The sequence below is a fragment of the Podarcis vaucheri genome, assembly GCF_965113315.1.
Source record: "Podarcis vaucheri genome assembly, chromosome: 13".
Lineage (NCBI taxonomy): Eukaryota > Metazoa > Chordata > Lepidosauria > Squamata > Lacertidae > Podarcis > Podarcis vaucheri.
Genome location: NC_138751.1, coordinates 24,045,675 through 24,073,530, shown reverse-complemented (window position 1 = coordinate 24,073,530; position 27,856 = coordinate 24,045,675). Strand labels below are relative to the sequence as shown.

The window sequence follows — 27,856 nt, the reverse complement described above, 5'->3', positions numbered from 1 at the left end:
CTTCACATGAGGGAATACGGTCTTAAAATATACAGATGAACATAGTCTTTCATTTTCTCCCTCTTATTAGCTGGTCCCTGTTGTTCAGTTCAGGCCTCAGCACAATGATATAGCATTTTGGGAAAAAGATACAACCCAGTAATCCAGCACTAGAGGACAGGATGGAGAAGATCTCCACAGCCACCATGTATTTTCCTTTGGTGCTCAGGTAAGTTGGAAAAAAGGATAACCAAACAGTGCAAAACACCAACATGCTGAAAGTGATGAATTTGGCTTCGTTGAAACTGTCAGGTAACTTCCTAGCCAGGAAAGCAACAATGAAGCTGACAATGGCCAGGAAGCCCATATAGCCCAAGACACAGTAAAACATGGTAGCCGAACCCTCATTACATTCCAGGATAATTTCCCCATCCAATGACTGCATGTCCACATCTGGGAATGGAGGAGAAACACATAGCCAAACTGTGCAAATCCCAACTTGAATAGAGGAGCAGGAAAGGACAATTGAATTTGCTAGTCCTTTCCCAATCCATTTTCTCATCCTGGATCCTGGTTTGGTTGCCATGAATGCCAGAACTACAGTGATGGTTTTTGCTAAAACACTGGAAAGGGCCACAGAAAACACAATGCCAAAAATTGTCTGTCGAAGAAGGCAGGTCACCATTCCAGGCTGTCCAATGAAAAGCAAAGAACAAAGGAAGCAAAGGAGGAGGGAGATGAGGAGAGTGTAAGTGAGGGTCTGATTGTTGGCTTTGACAATGGGAGTCTCGTTGTGCTTCCTAAAAGTCCCCAGAATTAAAATTGTGATCAAAGAGAAAGAAATAATCAAGATAGCTAAGATGATCCCTAAAGATTCTTTGTAAGTGAGATAGTTTGGGACCCTTGGAATGCACTCAGTTTGGTCCTTGTTGGGATACTGATCTTCAGGGCAGTTGACACAGGTGTCCATGTCTGGGGGGAAAAGGAAGCAATGCTATAAGTATTTCAAGATTTATCAAACATTTATCAAAAGGAATTAAGTTTCCCACAGAGTGAAATTCCTTTTTTTCACATTTTGTAATTCCCTTAACTCTAAGGGAGTCCATTAATTGCAAAGTATGCATCATTTTGTTTAATCTTGGTTCCACAAAGATGATGGGAACTGTGGTGAAGTGGCACTTTACATAGCTAAGAGTCTCCTCCCCCCATGACCAGGTATTTCCTGATTACTATATCATTTTAAGCCATATCTTCAGAATGCAGCCTTTAACAAATGCCATTCTTTCTCAAATGCCTTTCTAATCTCATGTGATCTAAACTGCATGGACAACAGTTCTTGCTGTTTTCTGGCTACATGTCCACTTTGCAGAACATAGTGATGTCTGGCAGGTATAAGAGGCAAAAGCCATGGGATGGCTCCATGAGAGCATAGGCAAGAGAGCAAGTGTTTGTATGAGAGGCAAAGAGCTTTTAAGGATAAGTACAATAGTGATGGATATACAAAGGTAAAGAAAGGCAAGGTAAGAGTGGAGGAAGCAAATCAAAGTGTGCATTTTAATTTTTTCATTTAGCTTGCAACATATACTTCTAATTTGTTTATTTTTTTGTTGTTAGTGTGATTTTTACTGCCATTTTTATTGTGTTTGCTATGTAGACAGCTTTTTTACTTTTTACTTTCTTGGGCTCCATGATCACTGTAGATGGTGACAGCAGTCACGAAATTAAAAGACGCCTGCTTCTTGGGAGAAAAGTGACAAATCTTGACTGCATCTTAAAAAGCAGACACATCCCCTTGCCGACAATGGTCTGTATAGTTAAAGCCATGGTTTTCCCAGTAGTGATGTATGGAAGTGAGAGCTGGACAAAGATCTGTATAGTTAAAGCTATGGTTATCCCAGTAGTGATGAATGGAAGTGAGAACTGGACCATAAAGAAGCCTGGTCGCCAAAGAATTGATGCTTTTGAATTATGGTGTTGGAGGAGACTCTTGAGAGTCCCATGGACTGCAAGAAGATCAAACCTATCCATTCTGAAGGAAATCCACCCTGAGTGCTCACTGGAAGGACAGCTCCTGAAGCTGAGGCTCCAATACTTTGGCCACCTCATGAGAAGAGAAGACTCCCTGGAAAAGACCCTGATGTTGGGAAAGATTGAGGGCACAAAGAGAAGGGGACAACAGAAGATGAGATGGTTGGACAGTGTTATCGAAGCTACCAGCATGAGTTTGACCAAACTGCGGGAGGCAGTGGAAGACAGGAGTGCCTGGAGTGCTCAGGTCCATGGGGTCATGAAGAGCTGGACACGACTAAATGACTAAACAACAACAACAACATATAGACAGCTTAGACCTGTTAGGGAACTGCTTGCTGGTGCTACACTGAAAAAACCATCTTGTATCCCTTTTTGTTGCAGGGCCTAAACTTGCTGAGTGTGTGAAGGCTGGCAATGCCTTCTTGGGATGTGACGTCAGTGTTGAGGTTTTTGGGCTCTGAATTTCCCCCTCTTGCCAGCATAAGTCTTATATATTTCACTGGAGTTCCTGCATTTGCTTTTTCTTCCCTTCAAGTACATTGTTCCATCTGTATGCTTAGTGTACTTTCATGAGCCTTCTGTCTTTTGGACTTACTTCAGTTGTGTCTCTTTTCCTCAATACGGTGGCTGCTCCTCAAAGATGCTTTAACTTATTGCAGCAATATCATTGGTGTCATCTATATCTCTCTCTCTCTCTCTCTCTCTCTCTCTATCTCTATCTCTATCTATCTATCTCAATCTGCCAATTGAATTGATGAATGCATTAAGATCTGCTTGGAGGGTTGTGACTCTAGGTTATGTTGTTTTATGTTCTGTTCCCTGTGTATTTTATAAAATTTATTGATTACTTGTAATGGCTTGGCTCTCCCACAGAAGCGAGACTCCGTTAGTAATTATCTCAGGTTTATTGCTCAAACACATAAATCACCCCGGAGCTCCTTCACTCCGTGTCTGACTCCAAGTTTGCAGCTGCCGAGTCTAAACTCCGCCCCTTCCTCTTCCTCCAATAGGGGAAAAAGCCCTTTCGCTTCCGCTCTTTCCCCCTCCTCTCACTGACCTTTTCGCGCCTTCGAGTTTTTGGGCTGGCTATTCCTGGCCTCCCTCCCTCTTTTTCTGAGCTCATACTGCTATTTTGTGTATCTCTGCTCTGGCTCCCCTTTCCTTGCTCACTATGCTCAGGGATCAGGTTACCATTGCTATCTGCTGCCTGCTCTCTCTTCTCTGAAGCCATGCTGTTAGGCTGTCCCTCCTCCCTCTCACATTCCAGCTCACATTCCAGTGTCCTTATCTCTCTTTGTCTGTTCTCATTCCCAGCCTCTGTCAGCTCTGGAAGAAAGCTGACATTACTCCTCCTACCCTTCTGGTGTGAGATCTTTCCTTCCGGACACCGAGCACAATCATAGCAGCAAAATCTCTCTCCCTCCTTCTTCTTCCTGCTATAGCCAGGATAGCAGTTGTCATTGCATATAGAAACTGGTAGCGCCTGTATAGAAACATGAAGGATTTTTTAGCAAGACCATTCATCCATTCTACACAATGGGCTGTATGAGACAGAGCTGCTTTGGCAAACAAAAATAATGACCCGATATTGATCTCCAAGCACATTGTCCCCATGCACCAAAATTGTCAGTCTTTACACCAGCCAGAATTAAAAAGATCAGTGAAAGGGGGAAAACTGCAGTTCCTGTATCTCTCTCATTCAATTGCATCTGCATCAAGCCATGGATCTACAAAAGGTAGTTAGTCTCAAGTGCTGGATGACTGAGGGAGATTACAGTTTGTTTATAAGTCAGAGGTAGCCAAAATGTTGCCCTCTAGACATAACTATAACTGCTATCAGTGGTCAAGAATGATGGGACTTGTGCATTGTTGTGGACTTCACATGGAAGTAAATGAAAAACTAATTCCTTATCTAATTTGTTCAGCTCCCATACATTTAATTGAATGGTTTGATTAATAATAACAATACTTCAGTTCATCAGAAATGCATTGCTGACCTCATGAAATATCAATCAAGATGATGAATCATGTTTGAGATGAGGCCTTGTTCATGAAATAAAGAGATTCTGTGAGATTTTAGAATTAAAGCTTGACTGCAATAATATGTTTTCAAAAGATGAGTCTCACCTGATTAAAGCTTTGGTGCCAGACAATTTGGTCATCATGAATTGTTAACTCTTTGCCTGGAGGAGCTTGAGGTTCTAGCCTTCCAACTTTTACTCTCATCACTGAGCCATTGGGAAACATCATCCAATTGGTAACATCAAAACTGGCCACCATTTCTCCATTTCCATCAAAATGCACAATTTCTCTAGCACTATTATTGAATATGACCCTACTTAGTAAGTGATGGACCTAATTTGGAAGAGTATATTGACAAAGGGATAAATAATGAGTCTGTGATTCTAGGCCTCCCAAATATTCCAATGTTTAGCATTATTAACGGTCTGTCTGGGCCTTCTTCTGTGTATGAGTTCATTTTCTATTGCTTACTGTCGTTCCTCTCTATTAGGCTACAAATGCTTGGCCCATTATGGGAAAAAGGTCATTAGTAACATTACTTATCAAAATGAATACCCTCATCCCCAAACAGTCCCCTACTACTGGAATTGTTTCATGCAGAGATAGAATTGCCTTTATTTCTGGATCATAAGCTAATCTGTTCTGTAGCCATTGTATTTAATTGTCAGTACCTGCCAGGGTTGTATATTCTGAACAGCTAATTTCCTTCCCTCTTCCATTGTTCTGTATTTGAAGCTGTGCATGTACATGGCATGCAAAGCATGTGCCACAGCATAGACAGCATTGTAGACATTGTAGCTGTGGCCAGTCATGTCCATTTCAAACAGAACTCCAGGAATATTCTCCATTTTCTCCTTTCCAGTACAGATTTTATTTTCCCTTTCCTCCTCTTCATTAGACTTTAATGAGCAGCTGAATGCTTGTTCCCAGAAGTCCTGGATAAAACCATCTCCTTTGGCCCAGGAAGGTCTTACTCCCTTAATGAACTTTTGAAATCCCAATGGCTGATTTGAATGAACGCTGAAGGATATGGAACCATGAAAGGCTTGTATATCCCAGATCTTTTGAACGGATAGTGATTCAAAATCCCAGTGGGATGTAACAATCCACACTTTGCCCAGAGGTGGCAGTGACAAGAAAGGTGCTAGAAATAGCAACATTCTCAAAACCTGAAAGGATGGAGGTTCTCCATATACAAAGAATACACTGACTTTTCTGTCTGCAACAATCTCATAGTTTTTCCGCTGTTGTATGAGCAATTCTATCAATTCATCCACATAATTACATTTTGGTATTCTTAGTATGAAGGCATAACATATGCCATTCTGGGAGAGCATTGGCACCATGGTCTGTAAAAACTGGTCCCCTTTGTCATCTGCCACAGCCAAGAGCCCAACCCATGTCCATCTGAAATGCTGAAGTAACCGCACAGCTCCCATGTATTGGTAGGCTTCATTGGGAACCATCTGGTACAAAAATGGAAATAGCATTTTGCCATGTTGTACTGCCAGAAATGACCCATAAGTGAGCTGAAATAAAACATATAAGATTTTTTCACATAACAAAAAAGTATCCCAGAGCTGGAAATGGTCCTGTAGGCAATCAAGTGCAAAATCTGGCATGATGCAGAGAATCAAGCATTTGACCACCCATGATTTACAGCTTTTCATTCCTCTGCTTGAAGAATTCCAGGAAGTACCCTTTGATAATTAGTTCTACATCTGAACTGGACTGACATATGCAGACACTCTTTCAAGGTATCTGATTCTTTTCTTTGAAGCTTGTGAATCCCTACAGCAACAGGAAAAGGAAGGGGGAGGACAAGGTGCTTTGTGCTTTCTTATGGTTTGCAAATGGTCTCCTTTTTTCTTGTCTTCTCCTGCATAATGAAAGAGATGTGTGTAGCCACTGCTATGTTATTCTGTTTGTTATTTTGGAAAAGAGGGGGGAGGCTTTTGATTTATGCTCAACAAGGAATTTAACAAGGTTTTACTATACCCCCCCTTGACTGAGGCTAAATGGACTTTATTTAAAATTATTCATGGACTGGAGTTGGAGTGTTGCTTCAGGAATGCAGTAGGGGGGAATGAACTGCTGCTGAACAGATGTGGCAAAGAGGCTGAATCTGAGAAAAAAATCTTGCTTTTAGCTGTGTTCAGAGGAAGAACTCCAGAGCGGAATTTTAATGGTGGAGTTTGGATATGCACTCTGTGAGTTATTTATGGCTGCAGCTCATACGCTAGTCTGTTAAAAGAGGAAGGAATGGAATTTGACTTTGTGCCATTCAAATAAGTGAACAAAGAAAGATAGTAATTAACTCTCCCAGCATACCAGGTCTGGAACAACAATGTCTATGAAGGACTACACATGTGAAATGGATTATTTATGTATAAGATGTAACGGAGGTGCTGTTTGTATGGTGAAAAACATGGCCAGCTGGACAAATGGTTTAATGGCAAGTGAAGGATGTCAACTGGACTCTATATAAAAAAATTATGCAGCTATGCAAGGGAATGATGATGATCATATGTTTGGAACAGGAGCAGGAAACCGGATTTTAAGAAATTGTATTAAATTAAATTTGGTTTGATTTGTAATAATTTGGCAAACGAATAAAAATAATTTTAAAAGAAAACAAGAACGGTGAATACAGATAATATGTGCTTGCCTGGTTTCCTTTCCTGACTGTGAATGAACATGTGAATTTCCATTTCCATGTGTGCTTGGAGTGGAATCCTCCAGCATCCCTGATCAAGATGGTGCAACACTTTTGTGGTATCTCTAGGCCAAGAGCTTACCTGTGGAGTCTTGTGCATTGCTGAAATAATGGCCATATTGACAGAGATTTCAGAGATAGATCCACCAATGAAAGCTATCAGCTTGTTCTGGTCATCATCACAATAGAAGTTGGGGACAAACCGTTGTTGTTTGGAAAGCAGGCTTAGGGTGGCTTTATAGGTCATTCTTGCACTGAAGTAGCTATTGAGGATATAGAACCCCAGAGAGATGTTTGATAAGATGCTGGGATTCTCATTGATCTCTTTGACAGCAAATGCTAAAGCCAGAATGTGCTGGTAGTTCTTAGGCAGCGAACTGTAAAAAGAGGTACAACCTGTTTAATAAAACAATAGCCAATCAGCCACAGAAATACATTGGATTATTTCATCACCATTCAACAGCAAACTTCATCACCATTCAACAGCAAACTTCTGATATTGAGATGTAACTCAATACTACAGAAGTTCAAAAGGCCAAGGAGTTAATAGAATGAAGTTAGCAGAAAGTAAGCTATATGAAACATTTGAATGTTTTGGGGTCAGCAAAACTTTATGGTGTAATGAGGGAGGATTTTATTCATGTTTGCTTGAATGTGAATAGAACCCCTCTCACAATCATGCACCATGTCACATTAATCAACAGGGGGACTGGGAAGGCATGATGTATGGAAGGACATTGGGAGTGGGAATTGAATGTGTGCTTCTCCCTTGTCCGCCCATTGAGCCTTGAACATGCCTGAAACCCTCTATAACAACCATTTCAATCAATGAAGAAATATATTATACAATCAAGTCAGTTAGGTGCAAGCAACAAATAACGGATCCTTTAATTCCTGAAAGGCAGGGACACATTAGTGTAACTTAAATGCATCTGCTATTTGCAAAGAGGAGACTATCAAACCTCCATAAACTAACTTGCATTTGAAAACCATACTTCAGTTATGTCAGGGTAGTGCAAAGTGCCTGAGAGACAATTAAGAAATTACTTTTCAGAAAACATAAACTCCCATGATTTTCCCTGTGCAGTTTTTAAAATATTAAGAACAAGTGGGGACAAGACTATTCCTGAAAACCTATTTATCATACGCATACTCTCATTTAGGAATCAGATTTGATTGATGGCCACAATCCATGGTGCTTTAATATCCAAACACAAAGCCTAGATTGTCCCAGTGTAAGGTAGTCTCGATGAGTTGCATCATGAAGGAGAAGAAATAATGTCTTAATGATATGCACTCAGATACTGAGATCTGAACTATTGTTGAATGAGAGAGAGATGGAGGTGTGTGTGGGAAGGTTGGGGAGGGGAGGGAAGGGAAGGGAAGGAGAGAGAAGGAACGAAGACAGGAAGGAAGGAAATCTTACATGGATTCCTCAATCAAGGCCTGTGCTGGCTGTTCCAAGAAGGAGAGGTTGTTATAAAGGAAGTAGACTTGAGAAACAATCCCACCAATGGCAAAATCTCCTGACTGGTAAAATTCATGAGGGATAGGATGAGGATCGTTATATATGGAGCAATTAATAGAATGAGTCTTGCATACAGTATGACATAGCATTAGAAGCAGCAATGTTACCACCAATATGATTTTGTTGACAAAAAGTCCCCTCCAAACGTACATTTCCATCTACAGCACATATGAGGATATTACCAGTTTTGGTTCAGGCTTCTTTGAATTGTGCTTTATTCTGCTGCTACACTTGGTTACCAAGTGGTCTTCTAGGGAATTTGGGTGCCAATCTTATATTTAAAAGTAGCTCCTTATCAATCTGTGACCTTCAACAAGAAATTCTTGTTATCTCCTCCCTGTATTCTTGAAGGGAAATCTTAAGAAGTATGCCTTTTCCTTTTCTTAAAAAATAGCTATGTGCTCCTTTTCATCTACAGGTATCTATTATCTTGTCTTAAAATGTAAGAAAAGAAGTGTAACCTTGAGGATTTTCAATCAGCTTGTCCAAAAGAATGTAAGGTACATTAGGGAAAGGCAGGAATGAATGCGTAAATCAATAACTAAACAATGTGGGCCTGTTTTTGACAATAATAAATTGAGAAGTAGAAGATGAATAGAGCAGTAAGAATGAGAACTGGGATACATATAAAGTAGGGTTTTTTGGGAGCGGAGAAGGGGCTTAAAATCATTACAGGAAAAGGTGATGGACACAAGGGCAACATATAAAGAGCAAATTATCATAGGAAAAAAATGGCGCCATCTTACCTATGCCTAGATTGTGTTCTTAACAAAATGTGTGATTTATAGCTGTCCTCAGATGCTGATTGTTCATCTTGCTAATGGACTCTGGATGTCAATTGTATGAGAAGATGAAAAATGGTAATTATGATTATATCTTCCCCAGTGTGTTGTTGGTCTCTGCAGCTGCATCATGTGGAACTGCTAGGAGTTTTCCCCAAATTATAGAACAATTATTTTCTTCTTAGAAGGATAATAATTGTTGGTGGAAATTTGCCATGTGACTGCAAGATAACATTGCCTGTGGCTACATTTAAATTTGCTGTCAGGTTTCTTTTTAGTAAGTTTTTCTCCTGTTGTACAACTTTTTATCAATATAATTTTAATCAATATAAGTCATTGCCTGATTTAATCCCAATACTGGACACTTGAGTCTTCTTGCATGCCTGCCCCCTTCCCATGGCTCTACTGGAGCTGGGCCCACAAATGTTCTTAAGTCCTGGCATACTGTCTTCTCCAGTTACTCTACTCTCTGTAGTCATGCGAGGAGGAAACAGAGAGAGCAAAAAGTGGAGGCAAGGGCAAGGAAATAGCAGAGAAAGGACTATTGGGAGTGAAATTAATGTATAACAATAGAATAATAGTAATAATAAATACTGCTTTGTGTATATATGAGTACAATGAAATTATGCAGATATTTCAGAGAAAAGCTGCTTTTTCAGGAGGGATTTTCAATCAAAGAAGAAATAGCAAGGTGAAACAAGAAGAAATAACAAGGTGAGATACCAACTTTGGGATAAACAAGGAGCACAAGTTGAGTAACTGTTTAACTGGTTCTACAACAACTAATAACATTGCTGTCTACTCAGTGTGTATGTGTGGTAATTCCTTCTAGTTCCAACCTGGCTCCAACAGAGAAGCAGTTGGGACACAGATATGTAGCTAACGTAACATATAGATTGGCCATAGGTCACTGCTCATCAAAAAAGTACGACAAGGCTATATATTGTCTCCCTACTTATTTACCTTATATGCAGAATTCATCATGCGAAAGGCTGGGCTGGATGAATCCCAAGCTGGAATTAAGATTGCTGGAAAAAATATCAACAACCTCAGATATGCAGATGACACAACCTTGATGGCAGAAAGTGAAGAGGAATTAAAGAACCTTTTAATGAGGGTGAAAGAGGAGAGTGCAAAATATGGTCTGAAGCACAACATCAAAAAAACGAAGATCGTGGCCACTGGGCCCATCACCTCCTGGCAAATAGAAGGGGAAGAAGTGGAGACAGTGAGAGATTTTACTTTCTTGGGCTCCATGATCACCGCAGATGGTGACAGCAGTCACGAAATTAAAAGACGCCTGCTTCTTGGGAGAAAAGCAATGAGAAACCTAGACAGCATCTTAAAAAGCAGAGACATCACCTTGCCGACAAAGGTCCATAACGTTAAACCTCTAAACTACTGGTTTTCCCAGTAGTGATGTATGGAAGTGAGAGCTGGACCATAAAGAAGGCTGATCGCCGAAGAATTGATGCTTTTGAATTATGGTGCTGGGAGACGCATGAGAGTCCCATGAACTGCAAGAAGATCAAACCTATCCAGTGGCGTAGCGTGGGTTGTCAGCACCCGGGGCAAGGCAAGTAATTTGCGCCCCCTAACCCGTGGATTTTGCGCCCCCTAACCCGTGGAGCGCGGCCCCCCAGATGTTGCGCCCGGTGTGGCCGGCCCAGCCTGCACCCCCCACGCTACGCCACTGTAGCACAGAACACCATCCCTAATCCTGCAACTGCAAAAAGTTCTGCAACACAGCACAACAAACCGTGCAAAAGGATTGTTGTTGATGCTTTTATTTAAAAAATGTATACAACAGCCATCTTTATTTACACTATGAGCTAACTGTCTGAGATGGGTAAAACCAATCCCAAAGGGCCCTTACAAACAGTAGATTATGCTACATTTTCCTTGTTTAAATCCACAATGTTTTGGTTTTTTTAAATGCACTCTACCTCCCCACCCTTATACCCTTTCCACCCAAGACGTACACCTGATGCCTTTGTCACACATTACATGCACCCAACCCCTTCCCTGCAGTCAGCTAGATTTCTCTCGCAATAAACGTGGGTGGGTAGGTACCGGAGAAGGGAAACCTGAAAAGAGGAAGTGGCTGCTTTCCTGCATTCTGCCTCAGGGTCTTACTGCCCACCCTGCTCTGTTTCCTTGCTGTGTTTGCTCAAACGGAACAAAGAGCAGGGAAAGCCCCTCCCCTCCAGGCAGAGAGAGAGAGAGAGAGAGGCGCCCTCCACGAGTTGTCGAGCTTGGGCAACGGCTGCGCGGCCGACGGCAAGGCGCTAAGGCGCCGGCTCCCCAAGCTGCAGCGCTTGGCCAGGTGCTGCGCTTGCATGCCTGGCCGCGCCCAGCTCGCCTCAGCGCAGCGGAAAACAGAAGCAGTGGCGGAGACGACGACCCCCCACCCCAACCAAGCCTCGATTGCTTGTCCCTTCCCTCTGGACTCGCGCCCCCCCCCAGTGTTGCGCCCGGTGCGGCTGGCACCCCTGGCACCCCCCACGCTACACCACTGAACCTATCTATTCTTAAGGAAATCAGCCCTGAGTGCTCACTGGAAGGACAGATCGTGAAGCTGAGGCTCCAATACTTTGGCCACCTCATGAGAAGAGAAGACTCCCTGGAAAAGACCCTGATGTTGGGAAAGATTGAGGGCACAAGAAGAAGGGGACGATAGAGGACGAGATGGTTGGACAGTGTTCTCGAAGCTACCAGCATGAGTTTGACCAAACCGCGGGAGACAGTGGAGGACAGGAGTGCCTGGCATACTCTGGTCCATGGGGTCACGAAGAGTCGGAAAAGACTAAACAACTAAACAACAAACACTGCTCAGCTCATAATTGACAGAGGTTTTGTTGTATGTTGAAGGAGAACATACATTCTGAACCCTAGGCCCAACTGAGGGCATGTAGGAGTGGTTGGATGCAGAGATACTAAAGAAGTATTTCAAAAACAGCAGAATGGCCATTTCTAGTGCTTTATTAAGAAGGTGTAGACTTAGAGCAAAGCAGCCTGCCAATTCTCCTAGGCTTTGTGGACACAGGATGGACACGGCAGCACAGAGATGGCTTGTCCCTGCCCAAGCAAATATGCACATATTTTTTATACACAAAACAGCATACCAGGTCCATCCATTCTCTTTCCCCTGTCCCACAACACCCATGATCCCTGGAGGGAAAAAGACACCATTACAGTATAAAGAGTCTGGGCTTTTTCGGCTGTGGCTCCGATCTGGTGGAATGCTCTGTCACAAGAGACTAGGGCCCTGTGGGACTTGACATCTTTCCGCAGGGCCTGCAACACAGAGCTGTTCCACCAGGCCTTTGGCCAGGGCACAGCCTCACCCCCTCCTTTGGCAATCCTCACAGAACTCTAGCCCAATGGATGCCATTAATCTGATTTGAATTGATTTTATAATGAAATGATTTTAGAATGTTGTATCATTTTAATGTTGTTAGCCGTTCTGAGCCCGGCTTCGGCTGGGGAGGGCGGGATATAAATAAATTATATTCTTATATTCTTTTCCTTTCTTAAAGGAGCCACAGTTGTTGCATGGTCCCCTGTCTGGTAACTTCCAAGACATAGTAAAACATGGTATGCGAACCCTCATTACATTCTAATATAATTTCCTCATTCAGTGAGTGCATGTCCATATCTGGAAGTTGTATTTTAAGTTCTTGAAAGTTGTGTAAGGCATTTAAAATCAAAGGGATCAAAGTTTTGGTTTGGCAGCATTCAAAATGTCTCTTGGTGCAACTGCCTTTCTTTCTCTAAGGCCTACCCACGCTGTGCACCTGTTCAATTTCAGGGAGAACAATGGGGGCAGGTGTATCTTCAAACTGTCAAAACAACTTAAAATAAAAGCAATAATCTCTCCTTCCTCTATTTCTGGAATCCTGCATAGTTACACCCCCCTTTATCTCTATCTGAATAATCTGTGATATGTTCAATTGTCGTTTTGAGTGCCTGCAGCTCCATTTGGATATTTAATCTGGTGTTAATCGCTTGGTTAAAAAACAATTAAACATTGGTAGAATTAAAACTATATATATAGAAATGATTGAAAACGTAAAACAGTTATAATAAAAGCAGCACGGCACCCGCCCTTTCGTTACAAGCATTCAGTTTTCAAAAGCCTGTTGGAACAAGTGAGTCTTCACTTCCCCGTGGCAGGACAACAAGGTGGGAGCCGGTCTAACCTCTCTAGGAGCAAGTTCCCAAGGGCCTTCCCTGAATATCTCAGAAATACGGTCTTAAAATATACAGATGAACATAGTCTTTCATTTTCTCCCTCTTATTAGCTGGTCCCTGTTGTTCAGTTCAGGCCTCAGCACAATGATATAGCATTTTGGGGAAAAGATGCAACCCAGTAATCCAGCACTAGAAGACAGGATGGAGAAGATCTCCACAGCCACCATGTATTTTCCTTTTGTGCTCAGGTAAGTTGGAACAAAGGATAACCAAACAGTGCAAAACACCAACATGCTGAAAGTGATGAATTTGGCTTCGTTAAAACTGTCAGGTAACTTCCTAGCCAGGAAAGCAACAATGAAGCTGACAATGGCCAGGAAGCCCATATAGTCCAAGACACAGTAAAACATGGTAGCCGAACCCTCATTACATTCCAGGATAATTTCCCCATCCAATGACTGCATGTCCACATCTGGGAATGGAGGAGAAACACATAGCCAAACTGTGCAAATCCCAACTTGAATAGAGGAGCAGGAAAGGACAATTGAATTTGCTAGTCCTTTCCCAATCCATTTTCTCATCCTGGATCCTGGTTTGGTTGCCATGAATGCAAGAACTACAGTGATGGTTTTTGCTAAAACGCTGGAAAGGGCCACAGAAAACACAATGCCAAAAATTGTCTGTCGGAGAAGGCAGGTCACCATTCCAGGCTGTCCAATGAAAAGCAAAGAACAAAGGAAGCAAAGGAGGAGGGAGATGAGGAGAGTGTAAGTGAGGGTCTGATTGTTGGCTTTGACAATGGGAGTCTCGTTGTGCTTCCTAAAAGTCCCCAGAATTAAAATTGTGATCAAAGAGAAAGAAATAATCAAGATAGCTAAGATGATCCCTAAAGATTCTTTGTAAGTGAGATAGTTTGGGACCCTTGGAATGCACTCAGTTTGGTCCTTGTTGGGATACTGATCTTCAGGGCAATTGACACAGGTGTCCATGTCTGGGGGAAAAGGAAGCAATGTTTTAAGTATGTCAAGATTTTGACCAACATTTATAAAAAAAATAACTTTTGCACATAGTGAAAAGACCTTTTCATCCCACTTTGTAAATATTTGATGAACTCTAAGAGTTCCAAAATTTCAAAATATGCATCATTTTGTTTAATCTTGGTTCCACAATTGTCATGTGGATTATAGTGAAGTGGCACTGTACATAGCTAAGAGTCCCCGTCCCCCCATGCACTAGGAATTTCCTGTTTACTATATCATTTTAAGGCATATCTTCATAAAGCAGCCTTTCACAAATGCCATTCTTTCTCAGTCCTTAATGTATGTGTCACTATCACAGTCTGAATCCAAGTGACTGGAAAATTATTGTGGGCATATGTAAGAATGAGAATCTACAGTTTTAGACTTAACAAAAAAAATCAGAGACTGGGTCTTTTGGATGCAAAATACATTTTTAAAAAGTATTTTTTTTTTAAAAAAAATACTTTTTATAAGTTCTTAACCTGAAGCAATATTTCTGGGTTAGTAGAGTCTGTAACATGAAGCGTATGTAACCTGAAGCATATGTAACCCGACGTACCACTGTAATGGTTTCAAAATACTGCTAAATATTGCAAATACGTACATACGTATATATTTCTAATAAGCACATATATATGAAAAGAGGAATAAAAGAGAAGAAAACAACAAAGGAGAAGAAATAAAGAGAAAAGAAGAAGAAAAGTTGGAAGGATTTCTTCCAAGTTTATTCTACAAATATCTCAATATGAAAATAATAATAAAATTTCATTGATTGACCAAAAAAAAAAAAAAATACTTTTTATCTCCAGCCATCTTTTTAAAGGCTTGATGGATATAACTCAGGCTAATAGAAACTTCTTCATTTTTCTAGATTCTTGAGGCCCACCAACTGTCTTAAGGAAACACCAACCAGAGGAAACAGTGGTTGAGAACCCAATATGGCTCAGAGATGAAGGAAATGACTTATTAAGCATGATGAGCTATAAAAAGAACTAACGAAAGCAAATGTATTTGGAAGAAATGCAATTTTGCTGTTATTTTAAAACAAACAAACAAACAAACAAACAAGAGTCATATATCCCATGAGGCCATGGGCTGGGAAGGCTGCAGCAAGGAGAAAATAGCTCCTTGACACAACTTGGTCTAACCTCAGCTTAGAGAGGAATGTGAGGCATATACACAGTTACACAGTTCTCGATTCAGCCGAGAAGGAGAACCAATGAAAAGCAGGTGTGCCCACAGCCTACACAGATTGCACAAACCATCCTTGGTTAAATTTTGCTAAATCGTATGTATAGCTTTTAATTAATTTTGCTCCTGTTGACTGCCAGAGTCATGTGTGTTGTGTGCTTGCCCATGTTTTGGATGGAGTACCTGTTGCTTCAACCACCCCCCCCTTTCTCTCATGAATATGACCATAATGATGGATACATGTCCTGGTTATATTGAGATGGTATTCTTGCAATATACTCTCGTTGGGGCTGCCTTACACACATTTAAAAATATAGAAGCTAGTGCCTTGGCCAGAAATTGTTATTGGGAGAATATGTCTGTCCTCTTAAGACAGCTTCACTGTCTTTGGCCATTTCCAGGGCCAAATTCAAAAAACTGGGTGATGAATTTCAACGTCTTTAACACTGTAGGGACATATTATCAAAATGACTACATAATTCCACATGAATTGATCCATGCCTTACATTCTGCCAGAGAGGATTTTGACTTTTCAGATATGATTGGGTTAGATCCATGCGAATGATCTTTTTTGACGGGTGTGAAAATCCCTTCCAAGGGAGGCCTGCCTTGCTGCCTCTTGGCACTTTTTAAGGATCTTTTATGTCTTTTATAAAATTTTACTCCCACTCTTAAGTTGTACATTGAAACTGCTTTGTGGTTTACTAACTTAAAAACTGTAGTTTAAACACAGTATATGTTCAAGAGCTACAAATAATCCAAAGAAACATCCAACAATCTCCAATGTTACTTTCTAGAAATTTGGCAATATCTTTGTTCTTTATGACACCTACCCTTCTGGTCAGAGATCATCCCTTCCGAGCATGGAGCGCAATCATAGCAGCAGAATAACTCTCCTTCCCTCTTTTTTCGGCTGTTGCCAGGATAGCAGTGATCGTTGCACACAGAAACAGGCAGCACCTACATGGAAATATGCAGGTTAGATAGTTAATAGGATGCAGGAGGAATCCACTGAAAATAAATTCGCCAGTAAATTTCCTTCTGCCACCCATTCAGCCCCACATGGGGTCACAGACTGTAAATATAAGCCTGGCTCTAAGAGATTAGATATTCTTTTCTTCCAAACAACAACAGCTGAAACATTTTTAAGTAAGCAGGGATATTCTGATAAACAACAGACAAATAGAGTTCAAGGAAAATCACATTTATTTCATAACTTAAGTTATGGTCCCCAGTCCAGGCGGACTGAGGCAAAATATGCAGCTCAGTCCAGGCTTATATAGCCTGTAGTCACTCTCCCTCCTCCCTCACAGAGAAGACATGGGAATTTCTTATTGGTCAAAAGACAAGCCATATATGATGTGGAAAGCCCCATTTGGTCAAAAATGAGCCGTCTATGATGTAGGAACAATTAAAACAACCGTTCTGATATGATTTATGACACGAGATGCACATGCTACAAGTATACAATGCCAGTTTCTCGCATGGCTTCCATCACTCCTTTTTAGATCCTTTGCCAAGATTCTCGCCTGTTCAACTGGTCAGGTGGGCTTAGTTCACTCACAGTTCATTCCTCACATGTTTCTAGCCTGGGTCTGCATAACCTTTGCATGAACTTTTTACCTTAAAGTGAACTGTAAGCTACATAAGAGGGAATGTTCTTAGTTTTACATCCTTTTGTTTTACAGGCTTGGGGATCATTTGCACTCAAATTGGCGGTTCAAAATAAATTCTGGTTGGGAGACTGCTTATGAATAAAAAATTGGGACAAGAATTTATTTCGTCGGACAAAGTGAAAAAAAGAGGAGTTGTGATTTATGTAAAAGAGAAGTGGGCTCCAAAAATGATGTTCAAAGATGAACAAGGAAGATATTTAGCGGTGGAGATTCAGGTACAAGGAGAAAAATTTTTGATAATTGGGATCTATGCACCAAATGAAGGTAAAGCAGAATTCTTCAAAAAACTCCATGAAACTTTGACGGATTATTTGGAATACAATATGATAATCATGGGAGATATGAATGGTGTAGTTTCTACAAACATGGACAAGACACAAAGACTGACACTTACTAAAGAAGGGAGACTCCCGAAGACTTTCTTCGAAATGACTGAAAATATGGACTTAATAGACATTTGGAGAACAAGGAACCCTCTTGAAAGAGAGGGAACCTTTTTCTCCCATGCAAAGATGACCTGGACCAGAATCGACCAAATATGGGTTACTAGTGGAATGGCTCCGAAGATTAAGAAGGTAGAAATCTGCCCAAAAACCTGTTCCGACCATAACGCCGTGAAGATGGAAATGAAATTTACAACAACTGGTCAGTTTAGATGGAGAATGAATGACACCCTATTTCGAGATAGAGAGATCCACATGAAGGCCCAAAAAACTCTAAAGGACTATTTTGAAATCAATCTAAAGGGCGAGGTGGAAAAAAGAGTGATCTGGGACGCAAGTAAAGCTGTGATGCGAGGATTTTTGATTCAACAAAATTCAATAAAGAAGAGGAAACAGAATGAGAAAAAGGAAAAAATTTTGGAAAAGATAAAAGAAGGAGAGAAAAAATTAAGATCAAAACCAAAGTCCCAGGAGATTTTGAGGGAGATTAAGTTGTATCAAACACAATATATGGAATTGATGAACCAAGAGATAGAATGGAAAATAAAGCAAATGAAACAAAAGACATTTGAGTCGGCAGACAAATGTGGTAAACTTCTGGCATGGCAACTTAAGAAAAGACAGAAATTAAATACAGTCACAAGTCTAGAAGTGGATGGAAAAAATATATTTAAACCCAACGAGATAAGAAATTGTTTTGTGAGTTACTTTAAAAAACTTTATTCCCAAGGATTACAAAATGAAGAGGACATAGATAAATTCCTTAATAAATATGGATTACAAAAAATCTCTCATCATAGCAAGGTGGATCTAAACCAGAGAATAACAGAACAAGAGATAGAGGGTGCCATTCAGGACATGCAATTGGGCAAATCTCCAGGGCCAGACGGACTGACTTCCAGATATTATAAATCTTTAAAGGAATGGCTGATACAACCGTTAAAGGAAGTTTGTAACGAGATCTTAGAGGGAAAAAAGGCACCCGAATCGTGGAAAGAAGCATATATCTCACTCATACCAAAGACAGAGACTGAAAAGACTCAACTGAAGAACTACCGCCCAATTTCGTTACTGAATGTGGATTATAAAATTTTTGCAGACATTTTAGCAAAAAGATTTAAAAGAGTACTGATGGAGAAGATTCACAGAGACCAAGCAGGCTTTCTCCCAAAAAGACACCTCTCAGACAATGTTAGGAATATAATAGACATTTTGGAAAAGTTAGAGGTGAACATAAATACTAAAGCAGTTTTGATATTTGTGGATGCGGAGAAAGCCTTTGACAATATTTCATGGAGTTTTATGAAAAAGAATCTTCATGGGATGGGGGTAGGACAAGGATTTGAGAATGGTATGGGTGCAATATATTCCGAACAAAAAGCTAAGTTGATTGTAAACAATGTAATAACTGAGGAACTTAAGATAGAAAAAGGAACACGACAGGGGTGCCCAATTTCCCCATTGCTTTTTATTTCGGTCCTGGAGGTGTTGCTGAACATGATTAGAGACGACCAGCAGGTTAAAGGTGTAAAGGTCGGAACCAAACATTATAAGTTAAGAGCGTTCGCAGATGACCTGGTTTTGACCTTGCAGGAGCCAAACACTAGTACAAAAAGAGTGTTGGAAATAATCCAACAATTTGGACAGGTAGCTGGATTTAAATTGAATAAACAAAAAACTAAAGTCTTAGGGAAAAACCTAACAGATATGGAAAAGAATAAGTTTCAAGAAGAGACAGGTCTGACGGTGGTTAAGAAGGTGAAATATCTAGGGGTTAATTTAACATCTAAAAACTTGAATCTGTATAAGGACAATTATGAAAAATGTTGGTCAGAAATTAAAAAAGATTTAGAAATATGGTCAAATTTGAGATTGTCAATGTTAGGCCGAATTGCAGTGATTAAGATGAATGTATTGCCTAGAATGTTATTTTTATTTCAAACTTTGCAGATTATTGACAAGATGGACTGTTTCAAGAGGTGGCAGAAAGATATTGCGAAATTTGTCTGGCAGGGCAAAAAGCCCAGAATAAAATATAAAATTTTAACAGATGCAAAAGAAAGAGGGGGATTTGCCCTGCCGGACTTAAAATTGTATTATGAAGCAGCAGCATTCTGCTGGCTGAAAGAGTGGATGCTCCTCGAGAATACAGATATCTTGGACTTAGAAGGTTTCAATAATGCATTTGGCTGGCATGCATATCTATGGTATGACAAAATCAAAGTGCATAGTGCCTTTAAAAATCATATTGTAAGGAAAGCGTTGTTTAATGTTTGGATGAGATACAAAGATCTGTTGGAAAACAAAACCCCTAGATGGTTGTCACCCTTAGAGGCTAAGGCCCACAAGAAAGTTAATATGGAGGTCGGATGGCCAAAGTATTGTGAGATCTTAGAACAGGATGGAGAGAAACTGAAATTAAAGAGCCATGAAAAATTAAAACCCAAAGTACAAGATTGGCTCCACTACTATCAAATAATGGAGGTTTTTAAACAAGACAGGAAAATTGGCTTCCAGGTGGAAAAATCAAAACTTGAGACAGAATTGTTAGAACCCAATATTAAGAATTTGTCAAGAATGTATAACTTGCTGTTGAAATGGAATACACAAGACGAAACAGTTAAATCAGTTATGATTAAGTGGGCACAGGACATTGGTCATAATATTATGTCTGCTGACTGGGAAAGGTTGTGGAACACTGGTATTAAATTTACGGCATGTAGTGTTTTAAAGGAAAATGTGATGAAAATGGTCTATAGGTGGTACATGACCCCAGTTAAGCTAGCAAAAATTTACCATTTGCCTGATAACAAATGTTGGAAATGTAAGGAAACTGAGGGTACTTTTTATCATCTTTGGTGGACATGCCCGAAGATTAAGGTTTTCTGGGAGATGATATATAATGAAATGAAAAAGGTATTTAAATATACCTTCCTTAAGAAACCAGAGGCCTTTCTCTTGGGCATTGTCGGCCAACTGGTGCCAAAAAAGGATAGAACTTTTTTCATGTATGCAACAACAGCAGCAAGAATACTGATCGCAAAGTATTGGAAGACACAAGATTTACCCACCTTGGAAGAATGGCAGATGAAAGTGATTGACTATATGACATTGGCGGAAATGATGAGCAGAATTCGTGACCAGGGAAAGGAGACTGCGGAAGAAGACTGGAAGAAATTTAAGATTTATCTTAAGAACTATTATAAACTTGATGAAGTTTAGAATGTCGAGATTCTACAGAGAGAAAGGGTTGCAGTAATATAAGATTAGATTAAGAAAGGACTATGATGAATTAGGATGGGAAAAAATATTTATATGTTGCTATAAAACTTGGACATGAGGATGCAGAAAGGGGAGGTATGGGGAAGTCCGAGGAAAGAAGTTTATGAAAGGACATTTTGAAATTATATTTGTTTGTTTGTCTGTTTTTCTTTTATGTTTGTTTGTTATAAAAACTCTTGTAAAACCAATAAAAATTTTATTTAAAAAATAAATAAATAAATAAATTCTGGTTGACGCCTCCTACATTTTCACAAAATAAAAAGATGTTCTGTGGCATTATAGTAGACAAGTTTGACTTTGTAAAGCTGTAGTTTGAAAAACTATGAAGGAATTATGATTTTTTTTAAAAAAAGTTTTTAAAATGCTAATCACTATCATTCAGCAGCTGAAAATCATTGAGAAAGATGGGTTGCTAAAAATAAACTTACATAGTCAAACATATGCAGCTATGTCTCACCTGGTTAAAGCTCTGGTGCCAGACAATTTGGTCATCATGAATGCTTAACTTGTTGCCTGGAGGAGCCTGAGGATCCAGTTTTCCAACTTTAATTCTAGCCAATGAACCATTGGGGAAAATCACCCAGTTTGTAATATCAAAACCAGCAACTAATTCTCCATTGTCATTAAAGTGCACAGTATCTCCAACACTGTTGTTGAAGAAGATACTCCTTAGAAAGCAATGAACCTAGATTGAAAGGGAATATGAACAGAGGGTAATCTAAATCTTGAAATTATTTTGTGTTTCACAGTGTATAGTCACCATATGCGGTGTCTATAATTTTACATAAAGGAGAAAATGTTAAAATGTGTTGAGCAGTAATTACCAGCCATGGTTGCATATTCTGAAATCCTTGTTCTTCTCCTTCAGACATTCTTATATGTTTAGAACTGAATTTGTATATTGCATGTAAAGCATGTGCCACAGCATAGACAGCATTGTAGACATTGTAGCTGTGGCCAGTCATCTTCATTTCAAACAAAATCCCTGAAATGCTGTCCAGCTTTTCTTCCCCAGTGCAGGTTTCATTCTCCTTTTCCTCCTGCCCCTTAGACATTTTTAATGAACAGCTGAATGCCTGTTCCCAGAAGTCCTGGATGAAACCATCTCCTTTGGCCCAGGCAGGTCTTATGATCTGAATGAACTTTTGGAATCCTAAAGGCTGTTTTGAATGAACTGTGAATGATATGGAACCATGGAAGGTTTGAATATCCCAGATCTTCTGAACAGAGAGAGATGCAAAATCCCAGTGGGATGTAATAATCCATACTTTTCCCAGAGGTGGCCATGCCAAGAAGGGTGCTAGAAACAGCAATATCCTCAGAACCTGGAAGGATGGTGGTTCTCCATATACAAAGATTACATTGGCTTTTTTCTCAATGACAGTTACATAAGTTTTCCATTGCTCTAAAATCAAGTTTATCAACTCTTCCACATAGCTCCATTTTGGCAGTCTTACTATGAAGGCATAACAGATGTCATTTTGGGAAAGAATTGGCACCATTGTCTGTAAAAACTGGTCCCCTTTGTCATCATCCACAGCAGCAACGCCAACCCATGTCCATCCAAAATGTTGAAGTAATAGCACCACTCCAATGTGTTGGTGGGATTCATTTGGGACCATCTGATACAAAAATGGGAACAGCATTTTGGAAACTTGTAGTGGCAAGAATGACCCATAAGTAAGATGAAATAAAATGTATAAGCATTTTTCAGAGAATTTAGAGGAAAATGCAAAATCTTAGAAACACTGGATAGGTGGTGTGTGTGTGTCCTGTAACCATGAATTACAATTATTATTATTAAATTTTTATTTATTAAATTTGTATACAGCCCTTCATCTGTAGATCCCAGGGCAGTTCACAATAGAAAAATACAAGATAAAAATCACAAAATACATAATAAAAATAATAATAAAAACAAACCAAGTACAACATACATCATGATAAATAAAATCCCATCTTATTTTATTATTATGATGTATTTAATTCATTTTAAACAAGACGCCATTACATAAAATAGCACACTTAGAAGAAGAAATAACCAATAATCTGAAGACAATGAAATGACTGTTGTTTCTATTAAGCATTTATCCTGACTTACTTGAACAAGGCTACACAGTAGTTAACTATGTCCATTATTTATTGACCATTTGTTCTGATTTGTTAGCAGGCAAGTTATACAAGAATGAGCATTCATTCCAATCTCATCCTGATTTGCTTAGGGGATGGTTTACATGTCATCCATGTAAATGATTTATATGTTCATCCCATACTTTTCAATGACTTTCCCATCACTTTACTAACTGAAAATATCTGTTGTGGTAGTGCAATGGACTCCACTTTAATTGGGCAAATTTAGTCACCGAATGACTGCTGTGGCAGTGTGGCATAGCATAAGATGGGGCTATGGCACAATGGCTGCTACATTTAAAAAAGCATTAAAAGTGACAGAACTACAAAATGGTGCAGACACACAACGTTGGGTGATGTTAGAAGAACCAGCAGCACAATGACTCTTAGTACATTCCCCCTCCCCCTAAAACAGTCCCACGCTTCATCTTAGGATACAGGTTTCAAGCTTTGGTTCATGGGATCTTGAAAGGACATGAGTCCTTCACCTCCAAATTTCTTTTCTTTTTTGCAGACCATTTGCAATTCCCACAGACCCAGAAGATTTCTATAAAGATAAAGGTAAAGGTAAAGGACCCCTGGACAGTTAAGTCCAGCCAAAGGTGACTATGGGGTTGCAGCACTCATCTTGCTTTCAGGCCGAAGGAGCTGGTGTTTGTTCACAGACAGCTTTCCAGGTCATGTGGCCAGCATGACTAAACCACTTTTGGTGCAATGGAACACTGAGACAGAAACCAGAGCGCATGGAAACACCATTTACATTTCTGCCACAGTGGTACCTATTTATCTACTTGCACTGCTGCACTTTCAACTGCTAGGTTGGCAGGAGCTGGGACAGAGTAACGGGAGCTCACTCCGTCACGGGGATTCGAACCGCCTACCTTCTGATCAGCAAGCCCAAGAGGTTCAGTGGTTTAGACCACAGCAACACCCATGTCCCTATAGATTTTTATACCCTTCCTCTTTCAGCCAATCAATGGGAAGCCACACGTGGACACAATGAAGCAAAAACAGTAGTAGGGTGGTACAAAAGCACTTGAGATATTAGGCAGTGTGGCGTTTGCCCACTCATTATGGAGATGTCGTACTGGGGGAGAGAAAGAAAGGGTTAATAGGCTGACTAATAAGAAAGCCCAGGGGCGGAGCCTAACTGTGTTTAAGGCTCATCACAGGGGTTTTGGGCAGTTAGTTCGGTTGGTTCCTTGTGGGTGGGAGGCATAGGAGTCAGAGTGAGTTAAAGACAGAGGGGAGACAGAGAGAGTGAATCAGATTACAGTGTTTAAAACTCATTTGCCTTCACAATAAACTGAAATCTTTGTTAATACGTTACAACCTGACTGAGTCTGAATATATTACTGGGGAAACCTGGTTGGTGACAATGGAAGAGATAAGCTGTGGTGGTGCAGGGTCAATAGTCCGTGGAATGACCGGGGGCCCCTGTGTGAATGCCACAGGCAGGGAGTACAAAGTAGGTGGGAAGAAAAGTAAGCCGAACTTGCATGAAACAAGCTAAGGGTTGTTAGACTGTCTGTGCGATGACTTGTGGCTTATTTAACAAACTATTACTTAACTTTGGCTTAGTGTGATATATGAACTAGGTCAGTGCTTGAATCGGCGGAGTACATTACACATCAAAAAAATCTATGTGTTTACTGTCATTTTGATCAGGGATAAAAAATTTGGCTATTATAAAATCTTTGTTTAAAGCCACAACTCATTTGTTGAAGGTTGGGATATATGTTTTCAGGAAAATATAGGGAAGTATAAATTAAGTAAAAGTTGAAAAATCATGATAGCTGGATTATTTTATTCCCACAGTGTATTATTTATGTATGACAATCACAGAATTATTATTTTTTGAGGGGGGATATTATTAAACTATACAGGACCAGGGACAGATTCCTGTGACACCTATTGTAAATCACATTCCAGGTTGATGAGGAGCCACTGATGAACACCCACTATAATTTCCCAATGACTTCTGAATCCACATGATGGCATTGGCATCTAGTCTTTATATAACCAGTTTGCTAGCCAAGATATCATTAGGTATCTCACGCCGGCAAAATTAGCTAAAATCTATAGATCAGAAAATAAGACATGCTGGAAATGTGGTGAAGTGGAGGGAGACCTCTACCATATGTGGTGGCAATGCAACAAGGTGAAGGTTTTTTGGGAAGCAATTTATAATGAACTTAAAAAAGTTTTTAAATATACTTTTCCCAAAAGACCTGAGGCCTTTTTGCTGGGAATTATGGGTAAGGAAATAAAAAATGAAGATAAAAAAATTTTTCTCTATGCCACCACAGCCGCAAGAATTATGCTGGCACAAAACTGGAAAACAGAAAATATACCTAACGTAAGTGACTGGCAGGTCAAAATGATTAACTATGCCGAGCTAGATAGATTAACAGGCAGAATACGAGACCAAGACGACCAGAAATTTCAAAAAAATTGGAGTAAATTTTGGAAATATATTGGAACGGATATATAGGAGGAACTGGCGGTATTAGAAAAACTTTATCAGCTAATAAGTATAAACTTTAATAAACTAATTACGCAATCCGGGATTTATTTGATACTTACCAAAAGGGTGGAGGGAAGTCAAAGGCTAAGTAGAGCCTAATGCTTATATTATTTTTTTTGTATGATTGTATGCTTACTTTTTGTATAGCATGAAAATAGGATGAATAATTTATGTTAAAATGTCTATTTTTGTATTTGTTTGTCCTTTTTTTTTTCTTTTACAAATTCTGAATAAAAATTTACTTGCAAAAAAAAAGGAATGTCACCAAATACTTTGCTGAAATCTAAACTGTGTGCCACCATTGCAAAATCTCCATACTCACATGCACATGACTTACCTGTGGAGTCTTGCAAATTGCTGAAATGATGGCAATGTTGGCAGAGATTTCAGAGATGCACCCTCCAATGAGAGCTATCAGATTGTTCTGCTTATGACCCCTGAAGTTGGGAACAAACCTATGCTGGGTGGAATGCAGGCTCAGGGTAGCCTTATATGTCATCTTTGCAGTGTAGTAGCTATTGAGGATGCGGAATCCCAGAGAGATATTTGGCAAGATTTTGGGATTCTCATTGATCTCCTTGACAGCAAATGCTAAGGCCAAGATGTGCTGGTAGTTCTTTGGCACTGAACTGTAAAAAGAGTTACTGCTGTTTAAAGAAGAAGAAGAAGAAGAAGAAGAAGAAGAAGAAGAAGAAGAAGAAGAAGAAGAAGAAGACGACCAAACAGGAGCAGCAATAATGCATTTGTACTCATCATTATCATTCACCTCACCTGCCCACTTTTAAGATCAATATTTGGTTAAAACCATAGAATATAATAGAATGGAATAGAAGTTACTGAATTAGTCTTCACACTATATCACGTCAAAGCAAATTAAAAGAAAACAAAAAGTAATACAGAAAAAAAATGTTGAAATAAGTTTATACCCTCAATATTCAGAATCCCCACAGTGGTTGATTGGAACATATTTTCCCAAGTCTGAAAACAATTACAAAAAGACTGACTAGCCTACAGATCAAGTCACATATTAATTAGTTCCTATTCATAGGAAGCTTAAGTTGTTTTTCACCTACCAAAACTTAATTTTGTTTCCTACTATCAAAATAAATCTACCATTCAAGAACATTGTGGGGAATATCTTTCAATGCCACTGCCCCCAAAATACTATATTTTCCCTAGTAACATTCATGTTGTTTCAATCAATACATTCCTATCACTGGGAACTCTGTACCAAGATTCAGTCAAATGAGATATATACAATACTATGCAAGCATTTCATGAACACATTTGGGCACCTGTATTTTGATGCATTTATTACTATAATTGGTTAAAGTTAAAGAAACTCATATGATTGCAGCACACACACACACACATCCACATGCTGTGTTATTAGTGCACATTTGCACATAAAATCATGGACAAGGGGGACCAGATAGTGTTTGCAAACGTGTGACTCATACACATAACCTTCTTATGGTATAATATTTAGTTGTGAGACCCTTTCCAGTATGTTGTAAGTTTCAGCACCATCCCTGATGTTGTCTGTGTGTAATATGGAAATAGAGTGGGCAAACTGCAGGGGTGAAAACTCAAGGAAAAATAAAATATTTTTCTAAATCATTTCCCCCCCAAAACAAATCAATGAAAATTAAACTAAATATTTTTAAAAGCCAAGCTCAAATATTCCTGAATGTCACTTTTCTCATGCCAGAAACTAAAAACAACTGAAGCACAGTGCTGCATATTGACTGGGTTTCCCCCCAGTTTTACTGGACTGAGCATTTTACAGAACAAGAAAGAGTGAGAGAAAAGAAATAATGACTTACATGGGTTCATTAATTGCAACCTGGGTAGGCTGTTCCATGAAAGAGAGATTATTATAGAGGAAGAAGGCTTGAGAAACAATCTCCCCAATGAGAAGGTCTCCTGGCTGGTAAAATTCATGAACAATAGGGAGAGGATCATCATATATGCTGCAATTAATTGAATTTGTCTTGCATACAGTATGACACAGCAGTACAAGCAGCAACACAACTACCAGCATGATCCTGTTGAGAAAACCTTTCCTACACATGTAGAAGTTCCCCATGTTTCCAACTACAACATCATATGTAGCTATTACCAGTTTTACTCCAGCCTTCCTTAAATGGTGGACAGTTCTTTGCTACACTGATTCACAGTTTGGCCTTGTAGGAAATCTGAATGCCAGTATCCTGGTCTTGTAGCTAATAATGGGTCCTTGTCCACCAGTGTCCATAAATAGTATTGCCTCACTTTAAGGAGGAGTGAGGACAGTAAGATTTTTCTGTTTAAAATCCTTGTACAAACTATATATA

At 39.7% G+C, this 27,856-nt stretch overlaps 2 protein-coding genes across 2 annotated transcripts; both read right to left on the bottom strand.

Moving 5' to 3' along the window:
- Positions 1 to 49: 49 nt before the first annotated feature.
- On the bottom strand, positions 50 to 6,077 carry LOC309516538 (vomeronasal type-2 receptor 26-like; the record flags this gene model as incomplete). The annotated part of the gene is made up of 4 exons (XM_082195299.1): positions 4,704 to 6,077; positions 4,138 to 4,365; positions 3,367 to 3,493; positions 50 to 951 (listed from the first exon to the last, which is right to left on the bottom strand). The coding sequence occupies exons 1-4, from the start codon at positions 5,700 to 5,702 to the stop codon at positions 50 to 52; spliced, it is 2,256 nt and encodes a 751-aa protein (XP_082051425.1). The 5' UTR covers positions 5,703 to 6,077.
- A 7,264-nt stretch (positions 6,078 to 13,341) lies between these two features.
- LOC309516537 (vomeronasal type-2 receptor 26-like) lies at positions 13,342 to 22,485 on the bottom strand (the record flags this gene model as incomplete). The annotated part of the gene is made up of 4 exons (XM_082195298.1): positions 13,342 to 14,243; positions 16,296 to 16,422; positions 21,321 to 21,548; positions 22,132 to 22,485. The coding sequence occupies 4 exons, from the start codon at positions 22,483 to 22,485 to the stop codon at positions 13,342 to 13,344; spliced, it is 1,611 nt and encodes a 536-aa protein (XP_082051424.1).
- Positions 22,486 to 27,856: the final 5,371 nt, after the last annotated feature.